Genomic DNA, 12,978 nt, shown 5'->3' with positions numbered 1-12,978 from the left:
GTCTGACAGTGCGGCATCAATAGCCCAGAGCACCCCTGCTTTCCAGCTTTCGCCGCCGCGCGAGTCTACGCTTCTATCGGACTCTTCGCCCCTTTGCCGCGATTCCTACAAAATGTCCGGATACTCGTATTTCCAGACGAAGCCTGTTCAGTGCATGCGTCTCAGACGGCGCATCTCTCTACCGTGGGACTGGCGACGACGACACTTCATCGTTGCTGTTCACACCGTTTTCCCCTGACGCGTCAACGTTCGTTAGTGAAAAAGTCCGAGCGAAACGGTTGCCCTTGCTGTTCGAACGGAAGCAAACAAAAAACAGAAAATCACAGAATACGCCTCGAACATAGTCGAAGTGGAGAGTAACCTTGATGCCGCAGCATGTTGAAGTGCTATCGCAGGAGCCTACGTTTTACCATCTACGCCCTTGCCTACTGTTATGTGGGTCGGATGTGCAGCAAACTCGAGCAGTTCCGGTCAGTGTTTCCTGTGGTACTTGTGGTTGTCTTTCGGCCTGCAAGACTTTTTCAAGCAAGCGCCGAAAACGATGGTTTGCAGGCAAGACGCAGGAACCGGGCAGAAACGTTCCCCGGCCCAAATGCCCTTGCGCGCGAAGAATCGACAGCGGCTTGTTCTCCAGCACACAAGTTGAGTCTTGGCGGCCTCCTGTTTCTCAAACGCAGCCGTGTCGCGTATCAGCGACTATGCATCACAAGAAGACACAAAACGAACACAGTGATCGCAGACGTCGATTCAGGAAGCAACTTGCGTTCTCTTGATTTCGACGCCTTTCTCGCGGTGGCGGCGTTCACCGTTGTGCTTGTGCCACAAGCCATGCAGAGAACACCTCGCGACCTCCGGGAGGTCGAAAGAACCCCGGCGGATCGTTCCTCCAGAGACGTTTCTCCTCAGGATCGTCTCAAGCCCCAAAATCTCCGGCTTGTCCCCTGCACCTCAACCGAAATCCTCCTCCCCCCTCAGTCTTCTTCGTCATCTTCTTCGTAGTCGTCTTCGTAAATGTCGTCTCCCTCGCCAGCGCTGGAGTCTTCCTCAGGGCTGGCGCCGGAATTCGCCTGACTCAAACTGTCCTCTGTGGCCCAGGTGAAGTCCCAGGCTTCGTCGCCTCCTTCCAACTCGCCGTCTTCTTCCGCGAGACTGTCAGCACTCTCACTCGCGTCGGCATCGGAGAGCGAGTCTGAGCTGTCCGACGAACTTGAAGCCTCGTCCGCGTCTACGCTCGTCCCTCGCCTCTGAGGCAGAACAAACGCGTGAGGCTGCTGCTGTGGTGAGCCTCGCTCCGTCGAGTCTCCAGAGACCTCAGCGCCCACCTCCGGTTCACCTGTCTCCTCCTCGACCTCCTGACCGACTTCACCTGTCTCTTCACCCATCGCCCGATTTGCCTCGTCTGCCTCCTGATCTCTCTCTGGCCCTATCTGAACTGCCTCGAGGTCTCTCGGAACTGTCTCCGGATCTCTCTGAACAGTCTCCTGATCTATCTGAACTGTCTCCGGGGTGTCTCCTGAACCTTGGCGCAGGCTCCTGCTCACCCTGTGCCTGTGAGAGCGCTCCGCCGTCGCGCCGCGAGTCCACAGGTCGACGATCAGAGACTCGAGCAGAGTGTGGAGGCGCCCTGCGACTCCAGCGGCGCCCAGACTCGCGGCAGACTCAGACGGATCCTCGCTAAATCTGCCCGATTCTTCGCCTTCGACTCTTCCCGGATCTCGCCGACCCTCCCTCTCCTCCCTGCCGCCCACGAACCACCAGCGCCCCGCAAGCCCCTCCAGCCCGTCACTCTCGCCGCGCCGGCGCGCCTCCTCTTCGAACGCCGAGGCAATTCGGCTTATATTAGGAGAACGGCCCGAACCGGACAAAGTCGCCCCGGCGCCAGCGCTCGACCCACCATTCGAATCCATGGAAGACGCAGAAGAAGAAGACGCAGACGAGGCAGGTGAAAAGGACAGAGGCGACGATGAAGAAGAGACAGTTGTGTTGGCGCTGCGGAGAGGGGGAGACGCTTGCGGCAGACCTGATTCAGTGGGAGAGACGGAGAGCTCCCGCGTATATCGTCCGGAGAGCGCCCCCGGGGAGGGCCTCGACAGTGAAAGGAGAGACGCGAGAGAAGCAGATGCAGCTTGTTGCATCTCGCTCAGACCGCGAGCCTGCCGGCGAGAAACGGACGGCAGTAGAGTCCCTGAGATTGTCCCCAACTGTCTAGTCAGGGGCGAGACGCCCTGCGCGCGGATTCTCCTCTCGACTAGCAGGCCGCGCCGCTTCTCCCCGGCCTCCCTTCGCGCCTGCAAAGCGGACAACGGAGGCTCACGAAAGGAGAGATCAAAACGCGTGTAGAGAAGAAAGTGAACACAGGTGACGAGAGAAATGGGCCAAGCTGCGTGGTTAGTCGCCTTGTTTGACGTACAGCTGCTATGCTCTTGGGCGGCACAGAACAAAGAAAAACATCCTAACGTCGAAGGCAACGTGGACCTCGCGACGCGTGGGCAGACCAGGAAAACACAGGCGGAGCAAAAGGCAACACAGTTGCCGAGAGTAGCCAATAGCGTCGAACATCTTGTTGAAACGGGAACATGATGGAAAAAGCTTGGCCGCCTTTACATAGGATAGCTACACAGTGTGAACGATGCGCTGTGAGTGACCTGGAGTTCGCCTCCCTGCACTCGTGTCTTCCTCGGCTCTGTGTGACTTACGTCTTTCAGAAAAGATCCACCAGCTACCTCGTCCAAGTCAAGCGAGAGCGTCTCCGAACTGCATGCATCTTCCAAGTGGTCCCGCAGGTACTTGGGGAGCTCAGCCGGGGAGAGTCTAGCGCGATCAACAATGGCGAGGGCCGGAAGTTTTCGCGGTTGCATGCAAGCGCTAATGCATGCGCCCATACATTCTGCATTGAGGGCAGCAGGCTCCGATTCTGGGTCTTTCCCCGATCTCCGCTTTGCTCGCTTTCGCTCCTCGGCGCTCCAGGTCGGTGCCGTCAGGCTTCGTTCTCGCTGCGCGGCCTCGTCCCTGGGCGCCCTGTCCCCAGAAACGCTTTCCAGCCTCCTTCGCTTTTCAGAAGAGGAGGAAGGGGAGGAAGGAGAAAAGGAGGCGGGGACGCAAGAGAGACACAGCCGCTCTCCGTCGGGAGGTGCCTGCGGCGTAAGAGAAGATGCGTTTGCATGCGAAAACCGAGAAGGCGTGGGCGCAGCCGAGGCGGAGGCCAGTCTGCGAGGTGGAGAGTGCGACGCGGCTGTAGAAGCCCTGTCGGTCACATTCGACGAAGAGAAAGGAGACAGAGAACAGGGCGAGGAAGAGACAGAAGACGGAGAAGAGAGAGAAGAAGAAAGAGAAGGAGAAGAGAGAGAACAGAATGCAGAGAGGGGTCGAGCTACGGACCGTCGCGCATGGTGGAGAGCGTCGCGGATGTTCGAGGAAAGCGCGCCCGAGAGCGGAGAAGGAAGAAATGAAAAGAAGAGAGAAGCAACTGAGGAGAGAGGAGACTTTGACTTTTTCTTGGTTGTTTCCAGGAACAGCGAGGCGTCCTCGACGCTCCGCAGCTGCTCGCCTTCCGGCTTCTCGGTGTTTTCCGATCCGCCCCTCTTCCTTTTTTTCGTAAGTTTCTCTGAATCGAGTCCGAACACCAGTCGCTCTTTCCACTCCTTCTTCTCTTCTCTCAAAACACAGTGCGGCATCGATCCCCGATACCCCACCAGCTCTTCTTCTCGTCCAAGTCGCTCCCCCTCTTCATCTCCCGCCTTGTCCTGCACGTGCGGGGCCTTCTCCGCCTCTTCCCGGCACGGAGTTTCTTTCGCTCCGCCCTTTACGACTGCGTCGCCTCCTCTACCTGCGCTCATGCCTCCTCGATCTGACTGCTCGCTTGACCGCCATCCGCGGCGCCTCTCGCAGACGCGCGGCTGCACCCAGTCTGAGAGGACAACGCGGGGGACAGACCGGGTGACTGCATGCGACTGGGCGTCGATCGAGGCGACGCCTGGCTTCGAAGGTGCCGCTCTTCTCTCTGCAGCGCGTCGCTCTGTCTGTGGATCCTGCGCAGCCACCCTCGCAGCACTAATGCTCGCGCCTTCTGCCTGTTTCTCAGGCACAACAGCAGGAGACGGGGAAGATGGTTTGCCAGGACTCTCGACCGGGTCCCTATGTTCGGAGAGCTCTTGTAGAAACCGACGCTCGAGGCCCTCAGACCCCAGGACAGAACCACGCCGAAACCCTCGTCGACGTCCTGCTGTCGATACACCTGACTGTTCTTCTCCCGTCGTGTGCATCTGGAGAAATGGCGTCTCGTCGCCATCTCTTCTGCCGACTGCTTGTCGAAAAGACTCTTCGTCCTCGCTACGTCTCTTACCACTCTTCCCCGCCTTCTGCTCTCCCCCTACCTCGCCAATCTCGCGTTTCCCCTCTTCGTCGACTGCGCAGCCTCGTCTTGACTTCCTGCGTGGATCTCCCTCGTCGGTCGCGGCCTGAGAAACCTTCTTCTCGCCGTCCTTCGCCTGCTCTCTGCGTGTGCCTTCGTGAGCCTCGCCCGCAACCGCACTCCCCGCTGAAGAGACAGAGAACGGTGGAGAGAGGCTCGACATGGAGACGCCAAAGTGCGCCTCCAGCTTCCGCTTCAGCGCCGCGCGGTCTTCGCATATAAGCCGAACTCGGTCCTCGGACACGGCCACGAAGCCAACGTCGCACTTCCGCTTGCGGCACACGCGGTCGAGCCTCGCAAGCGTTGCCGCTGCATGCGCGAGCTCGGGGTCCGGCACCGCGCGGAAGTGATGTCGCAGGAGAGACGAGGAAGACGCGTTTGCGAACTTCGATGCGCCACAAGTAGAGGACGCCGAATCGGTTTGCGCCTGACAAGAAGGCAGACGAGACGAAAAAGAGGAAGAAGAGAACGATGAAGAAGAGGACGAAGGAGCGGGGAAGAGGGAGAGACGATCGCAGGACAAACTGGGAAGAGATTTGCGTTTCTTTCTCTCAGGAGCGCCAGAGAGAGAAGCGGCGCCGAGATCCTCCGCAGCGGGGAGAGGAAACACCGAGCACACTGCGTCTCTGCCTCCAGCCGCACCGGCGCCGCAGCGGATGACACCCCGAGGCCTGCAGGAGAGGCAGAAACGGAAAGGCAAAGAAAACATCTCCGACGCTGGCTCACAAATCTAAAAGGAGGGTGACACGACGACAGAAAAGAAGACGGGCAATTCGCCTCACGCGACGAAGAATCCAAGGGAGAAAAGTGACGTAGAAAAAGCAACAACTGGGAGAAGCGAGACAGATATATTGGCGGATAGAGATATCGAAGGACGCGAGGAGAGGGGATCAACACGAGAGACAAGGAGAGAAACGAGACATAATGACGAGGAAACGGCGAAGACAGAGGCCGACGGAGGAAAGAGAACGTAGATGAACAAGACGAAAGCGGTAACCGGAGGAGGGTCCACGGATAGAGACAGCACAGACCAAGGACGAGAAAAAACGTGACTTCCACAAGAATGAAGGCAGAAGCAAACCGGTGAGACGCGACTCTCCATTGGCCTTAAAGCGAAAAAACAGCTTTATTTCGCTCCTGCCTGGAGCGGGTCCGCACAGGCCATGTGGAAGCGAGAGACAGAGGCGACAAGCAAACGACAAAAGGTTTCGTTCTTGAAGATGGGAATGCTCACAGAACGAGCAGCGCGTCGACGTCCGCCATGGTGAGAGACTGAGAAGGCGAGGCTTCCAGAAGAAGCAATAGAATCAGCGCCAAAGTCGGTTCATCCTCGGCTGAAAATCCAAAAGCAGAAAACGCAGGGGCACGCAGGACTGGAGAAAGCGCCAGTGAGGTGTAGAGACACCTGGGGACAGCGACCGTCCACGAAGACAAGCTGGAGACTCCGAAGAAGAAACAGTCACCCTTGGAAGCGGAGGCGAACCAAAGAGACGAAGACGAGAGAAATATAAACTGACACACGAAACCGCTTTTGCTGTGCAAAAAAGACCGTCCCTTCAGATTGAGTAAACATGAACGGAAATCTACAGTAGCTCACCAGACAGAAGAAAAACAGAGTTACGCGCACGCATACACGCATGCACATGTCCACAGTGAGTTGTTATACCTTCTCTGACATACCTACATTTGAACCTATATTTCTCTCTATATACGAATGCATCTATCTATCCGTCTATCTGTATATCTATCTACGTAGATATGTGCCTTTGCAAAGGCGAAATATAAACATGCTGCGACCTTGAGCGCATTCGAATCCCACAGAAGAAACTTCTGTTTATCCAGAACTCTCCTGCATGTGCCCATGTGGAGTCGCACACACCCAGTGGCTTCTCAGTCGCATGCAGCGCGCGCGATTCGAGTCTTTCCCACAAGCCGCCCGACGGACTGCGCAACAGAAATTCACTCTGCTTTCTCCTTCTCCTCGCCACTCTCCCGAGGCCCACAGCGCTCAAGCGAAGAGTCTTTGCTACACCATTGATTCAAACGATGATTCAACCTCACGAGTTGGAGGTTGGACGAATCCATCATTCGCTCACAAGGCCGCAAGGCACCGGCAAGCGCGGAGTCTCCTGCACCTGCGAGGGTGCGAGGAGCATCTGAATGCAAGTCACCCTAGCCGGCGCTCCACGTTTCAACCAAGACTTGCTTGAAACCTCCTAACGTACCAATGAGGGCGTAGCGCGGAGAGAAGCGGGGGCATGCACACTCTGCTGGAGAGGCGTTGCACGCGAAGCACCTCGGCTTATCTTCGGAGACCCAGAGCGAGGGCCAGGAGTCGCCGTGGAGGTCTCCTTTCTCGCCTTCTCCACACGCGTCTCTCGCGTTCGCGCAGAGCGCCGGAGAGTCCGAAAGGCGTAGCAGCCGACCGTCGACCGTCCGCAGGAAAAGCGCCTCCTCCACCTGCACTGAAGCTCCCCTCGCAGTCCCGAGGCGACTTGCGAACTCGGAGTCTGTGCATGCACCGACTCGGAGTTTCTCGTCTCGGTGTGCGGGCCTCTCTTGCCGGAGTGCAGAGTTCCGCGGCGCGCGGGGACGAGGGGAAAAAGGCCTCGCGTCCGTCGCAGAACCCCCGGAGATTCGCTCGCTCTCCGCTGCATGCGTCTTCGTTGGGGGTTTGCCTCGCCCGTGCTCCGAGCAGCGAAGAAGCCGGGAGAAGTGCGTAGGAAGCCGCCAGTGGAGAGACGCGACTGAACCACAGAGACCGGAAGAGGAGACAGAGGATGCACAGCGGGAGACAAAAAGGCTGCGAGAAACGGCAGAGCGGAAGTGCGACGCTCAGAGAAAGGAGAGTCATGCACAGAAAAGAACGCCCACGGAATACGAGACACACCCATCTCTCAACCATCCTCGGATGTGCAGGACATTCTGCAGCTTTTCTCTCGAGCTATCTCCGTGAAACGCTGTCTACAGAGTGCCAGGCACAAACGCAGAACTCGGCAAGAGGCTCGGGGGTCCTGAACAGCGCGAACGCCACCCAATGGGAAACGTAGTGTCTGTACAGCTTGCACAAGAAGTTCATCGAATCGCAATTCAAGAAGTCCGTCTTGAGTTCTCACAGACCTCCCTGAAGACCTGAGCCGCTCCCCCCTCGGCACAACCACTGTGCAAACGACGAAGCAGACACTGCTCTTTGTCAGTCTCCTTCCCTTCCGCTCTTCTCAAGGGTATCTCTGTGTCTTTCTGTCTCTCGAGTGTATCTCTCTCCTCACATGCGACTTGGAGAGCGAGGAGAAGGTAGTCGCGCGTGAGGAGGTCGAGGCGACTCTTGCTGGCTCTGGCGACCGCCACTGCCCTTTCGGCCTTTCTCAGGTTCAGGTTGACTCCGCCGCGTATGCGTCGCACCCTGGGCGCCTCGCCCCCGCCTGCCGCTCCTGTCCCCTGCGGCTCTGCGCCGGGCCGTCCGCGTGCGTCCTCGGGTGTACGTACACCCCGGGTCGGAGCGGCGGCTTCCCTGCGGAGACCGCCGTGTGGGTTCAGCGCTGCAGCGCGGCGCGCCGTGGCGGAGGCGAACGCGGCGGAGCGTCTGCGCAGACACTCGATGCTTCTGGCGTTTTGCGGGAGCGCGAGGCCGACGGCTGTCTCCCGCTCGCGCGCCAGGCCGTGGAGGCCGAGGAGAAGAATCAGCTGCGACTGCCGAAGCAACAGTTGCCTGCCGAGTCTCCCGCCTGCGAGCTCCGCGACTTGGTGCAGAGGCGCACTCGCCGTCTCTCCAGAAAAAAAAGATGCGGCGCGCGAAACGACAGCCGCTGCATGCGACGCGCTCTCCCCGGGAGTACGCACACCCGCCGCACCCGCGGAGGCCTCAGGCCCTGCGCTGAGGGAGGTTGTTGGTCTCCTCAGGACGGGAGCGAGAGGTTCAGGCGGCGGAGCAGAGGACAGCGAGATCGGAGAAGAAGCATTCCCTTCTCGCTGGGACTGCGTCTCCGCAGTCGCGAGAGTCTGCGTAGAGCGCCGAGACGAGGAGAGGCCTTCGGCCGCCAGAGACCCTCGAGCGGATTCCACAGGTCGAGAAGCTGAAGAAGCCAGAGACACACACGCAGATTCTGAAGAAGAGGAAGAAGACGAAGAGGAAGATGATGAAGATGAGGTGGAGGATGAGAAAGATGAGGATGAAGATGAGGAAGATGAGGAGGATGAGGAGGAAGACGAGGATGAAGAAGATGAGGAGGATGAGGAAGATGAGGATGAGGAAGATGAGGAGGAGGAAGCTCGAGCGGAAGGTTGTCCGGCGAGGTTCGAGGGTGGCGCGTGCGGCTCTCCGGGGTTTCGCAGGCGCCTGGAGATCTCTGCGGGAAGGTGCCAGCTGGTAAGGAGCAGCCGCGGCTTCTGGCTCGCCGCATGTCCGGCCAAACTCGCCAGCAGCCGCGCATGGAAAGACGCACGGCGCGGAGACTGCGACGGTCCGTACCGCGCCTCGAACGCCTCGGTCGCCACGCGAACTGCCTCCTCAGGATCCGAAACAGAGGCCAAAGACGAAGGGAAAGACGAGGATGAAGGTGAAGAAGATGGCGGTGAGGAGGAAGATGGCGGTGAGGAGGGAGATGGGGAGGAAGACGCAGAAGCTGAGGGAGGAAACAGCTGAGAGGGGGAGGAGAGTCTGTGTGAGGAGGTGGGGTCCCTACGCTGATTGAAGCGCGTATCGGACTGCTGTTGGGTGGCAGCCATTATTTCTCCTGAGGTCTGTGCGAGTCTGGGCTGGGAGGCAGAAGCTCCAGAGGCGAAGGCTGATACGCGGCACTCGGCGTCAGATCTTCGCTGCGGAGAGGAAGGCCCAGAACCATCTGAAGAGTTGCGCGAACCAGGCAGCGCATTTGCCCGCGTAATTAAGCAGCCGGCAGCGTCGTCATCTTCAGGCTCCCAGCAGCTTCTGCGAAGACACAACCGATCCAATTTAGCTCACCTCTCACGCACCAAAAAAACGAAATGCATGCTTACACAAAACATCACAAGTGAAAGACCGATACCGAGACCTACCTATTTAATAACATAAACTACATATATATATATATATATATCTGTATGTATGGGTTCTGCTACATATAAATATATATGTAGGTTGTGCACAGAGAGTACGAGTTTTTATTCTCTTATCTACGCATATATATATATATATATATATGTATATATATATATATGCGCAGGTACGTATGTATATGTGTACGGCAAATTGTGGTTTTACTTTGACTTTCTGTATTTGGTATGTGGGCGAAAGGCGCTGACTGGGTTCGTCTTTTCTCCAGAAAAAGGCCCTCCGAAGCAAAACAACGAGGCGCCTCATGGGCGTACCGGCTGGCGCGAGTCCTGAGGGCGGCTTCGCGGCGCTGCTGAGCACGCCTGGAGGCGCCCGCGGGGGACGCTTGAAAGGAGAAGAAGAGAGGAGAAAAAAGGAGATGCCGAGAAGGAGCCGCCGCTTCCGAGTCGACCCGCGGGGAGCCGAGGCGATCCCGCAGAGTTTGGGATCGCTCCAAAAGGGATGAAAACACAGCCGGCCCGCGAGGAGAGAAATCTCCGCCCGAAGACCCCAGCGACGAGGTGATGGCTGCCGTCGCGATGAAACGCGCCAGTTCCTCAGGGGAATGGACAGAACGCGAGGAGAAAGGAGAAGAAGAGGAAGAAGGTGTGTGAAGCGAGGAGGAAGGAAGAGATGTTGAAGGAGCAGGGAAAGGAGAGGAATGGCGACACAGCTCGGACGACAGCGCGTGAGTTGGGCCACCGGCAGAAGGTGAAGGCGTTCGGTGGGGGAGTTCCGTCGACGACGCGTTGTTCTGAGCGTCGCTTGGGGAACTTGAGCCGAGGGGGGCGACCCCCGCCTCGGCAATGGCGTCAGGCGAAACGCACGGAGAAGTCATGGGAGGCTCCATTCTCCAGCGACTCTGTTGAAGCCTTCGATGGCGCATGCAAACAACGTCGCACTGTATTTTGGCGCTACAGGTGTTCAGGTGGAGATGACAGCAAGGCGAAGCCGATCTCCCCTCGTCGTTGCATGTGCTTTCTCAGCCTCCGAGAAAAAGGCTGGTCGAGCGAGGCCCTGCACCACAGGGTGTAGCCAGATCTGCGGAGACGTCGGAGAGGCGAGAACCGGGAGAGCCGTGACAGGAGATGTTGCACGGAAGAACGCGGTGGACTAGCGAAGAGGCAAAGGCGACAAAGCAAGTATCGTTTATTCTAGGGTACAACTGCACTGGCCGGAATCTGCGGTGTGTTTCCACGGAAGCGAGCAAGCGGCCTGGCGGGCTGCAGAAGGCCTTCGCGACCCTCCGCCTGGTGAATGATTTGAATTGCGTTGCATACAGAGGCCGTGGAACACTGCTGATTTCCAGGAACGGATATGCGGTCTCGCGGGCCAGAACCACCCCAAGGCTCTCCCGCTTCCCGTGCACAGATATCCCTGCAGCGACCACAAGGCAAAAGGAAGGAGGAGACAACTGCAAAAAGAATTTCTCCCGGTTTCTGTTCTCGCTGCTGTGTCTGAGACAGAAACCGCACACAAGGAAGGAGAGACGGAAGGAAAGAAAAAAGAACAACGGCGTGATACTGCTTCAAAGCGACCCCAGTGGACAGTCAGACCGTCCTGATCGACATCCACGGGGCAACTCCACTCCTTCAAGAGAAGTGGAGAAAACGAGTCCGTCTGCTGGGGGCCTTTCCACGTTCCCTTGTCGCGAAAGCAGGCAGAAAGCTCCTGGCTGTGCCTGCCGAGTTGACGAACTCGACTATAAATGCGGAGCGCACCGGGTTGAGGAAGGTAGGGAAAGCCTGACAGCGATGACACGGCGGGGGCGATTAACGCGCGACTGCAGCGAGGAATTCGAAAGGTTGCGGTGTTTCGCGCAACAGAAAAGCCTTGTGGGGAAAAGCCAGACTTCTCCTCGGTCTCTGATATGCCTCGTCTCGTGCACTTTCACAGAATGCTGTCGCAAAGGCCGCGAAAATTCGAGCGAGTGCCAGCCCCCCTCTCGCTCGCTAGACCTGCTGGATGCGGTGCTTGGGTTCGGGAAGAGGAAGGCTAGTTTCGAGCGTCTTTCACTGCAGCGTTGTCGCGCGAAAATTATGGATGGACTCTCGGAGCTTTGAGAACTACCTGCGGAGTTCCTCGCCAATTCCAGAGGCAGAAAATCCAAGAACAACGGAGAAACACCGACGATGTCTGCCAGGCGGTCGCCGCACGCTGCGCGCAGCTCCAGGTGTATGTACACCCTGAACACACCACGCGCCAGGCACGGGCTGGGATGCTTTGAAAGTGATGAGGAAGTGAGTAAACTCGCAGGGAAAGTCAAAGAAGAAGTGTGTTGATGGAAAAACTTATCGAAGAGAGTCAGAGAAGCGTCTCAAACAGGATGCACGCGCCTCTTTTCGCGGTTGCGAGTCTCAGCGAGACACAGGAAGAGCCTATGGTCTGTTCCAGCAAAGCGAGCGCCATGGCCGCATGCAGTGAAAAACGCGTATCTTTTTAAGAGGTTGCAAATACGGAGAGAGAAGTTCTGAGCTTCTCAGGATCCACCATCGTCAACGACTACTGCTGCCAATACTCGTAGGATATTGAATCTTCACATTCCCTCAATTTCTGACATGTCCACTCAGGAGATGCTGCACAACCTTCGTGAATCTGAAGGAAGCGGAATCTGAGTGACTGCCACAGAAGCAGATCTACAGAGACACCTGTTTGCGTGTTACGTTTTCTTCTGCTCGTTCGATCTGTGGTGTGGAGCTCAGAATCTCGTTCTCTTCTTCGACTTTTGCTGGTCCGGATGCAACTTGACAGCCACACATCCCCTGACTACCGAATCCCGAGATAGCACCGACACCAACATGACTGATGACTCAAACCCGTACCAGTAAACATGAATAATACAAATTTCCATCTTGGCCGCGTGAAACGCAGAGACAGACAGGGAAATCAGCGAAACGCCGAAGGTAAAGAACAGAGGAATCGGGGAGAAATGAGAGGGATAAAGAACGCCTGAGAGTGTACTGAGAAAGAGAGGAAAGTTAAAGGCAGATTAAAATCCATCTGCTTGCTTGCCAAGTGCATCCAGACAATTCATCCCCTCGTGTCCCCACTTCACACTTTTGTCGAAACGAAACTTCTTACCCACAATTGTTCAATGCATGCCCTAAATTATACCCCATTCCGCTGCCTCCCAATATATATATATATATATATATATATATATATATATATTATATGTATGTATATGAATGCCATTACCATGTTTCCGTACCAGTATATACACATAAACAAATAGCATCATGTATTCATACCAGGGTGTATATGTGGTACGTCACTGGAGGAAAAGGACTGACTCAAAGAGGTGAGGGAGGTGCTGCGCAGCAATCAAGAAAAAACAGGCAACTGGTCGTGCGGGATCCAAGCGTATGGTTTCTCGTACAACTATCTTCGACCTTCTGAAGCGTTTTGGTCAGGTTCGCTTTCTGCATGCACTTGGTTTAGATCTGGAAAGGGCGAGTCATCATGTGCGCAACCGCCGGTGCGGTGCATTCGCTCT

The 12,978-nt window shown here is 56.8% G+C and overlaps 1 protein-coding gene across 1 annotated transcript; it reads right to left on the bottom strand.

Annotated features, from left to right (window-relative positions):
• Positions 1-2: 2 nt before the first annotated feature.
• On the bottom strand, positions 3-11,674 carry TGME49_253990 (hypothetical protein). The gene is made up of 6 exons (XM_018781035.1): positions 9,758-11,674; positions 7,681-9,338; positions 6,637-7,158; positions 5,646-5,745; positions 2,697-5,082; positions 3-2,288 (listed from the first exon to the last, which is right to left on the bottom strand). Exons 1-6 carry the CDS (start codon positions 10,366-10,368, stop codon positions 972-974), a joined length of 6,594 nt encoding a protein of 2,197 aa, XP_018638156.1. The 5' UTR covers positions 10,369-11,674; the 3' UTR covers positions 3-971.
• Between the last annotated feature and the right edge of the window lie 1,304 nt (positions 11,675-12,978).

Source organism: Toxoplasma gondii, chromosome III (assembly GCF_000006565.2).
Source record: "Toxoplasma gondii ME49 chromosome III, whole genome shotgun sequence".
Lineage (NCBI taxonomy): Eukaryota > Apicomplexa > Conoidasida > Eucoccidiorida > Sarcocystidae > Toxoplasma > Toxoplasma gondii.
The sequence above is the reverse complement of the archived record's forward strand: the minus strand, read 5'-3'. Positions and strand labels throughout refer to the sequence as shown.

Excerpts from the sequence above, each read along its gene's own strand:
- TGME49_253990 (XM_018781035.1), bottom strand. The coding sequence starts at position 10,368 with ATGCGCCATCGAAGGCTTCAACAGAGTCGCTGGAGAATGGAGCCTCCC. Across the intron at positions 7,159-7,680 it reads CCTCGCTCTCCAAGTCGCAT|TCGCGTCTCTCCACTGGCGG; the intron begins GTGAGGAGAGAG and ends TCTGTGGTTCAG. Across the intron at positions 2,289-2,696 it reads GTGGATCTTTTCTGAAAGAC|GCGCGAAGGGAGGCCGGGGA; the intron begins GTAAGTCACACA and ends TCCGCTTTGCAG.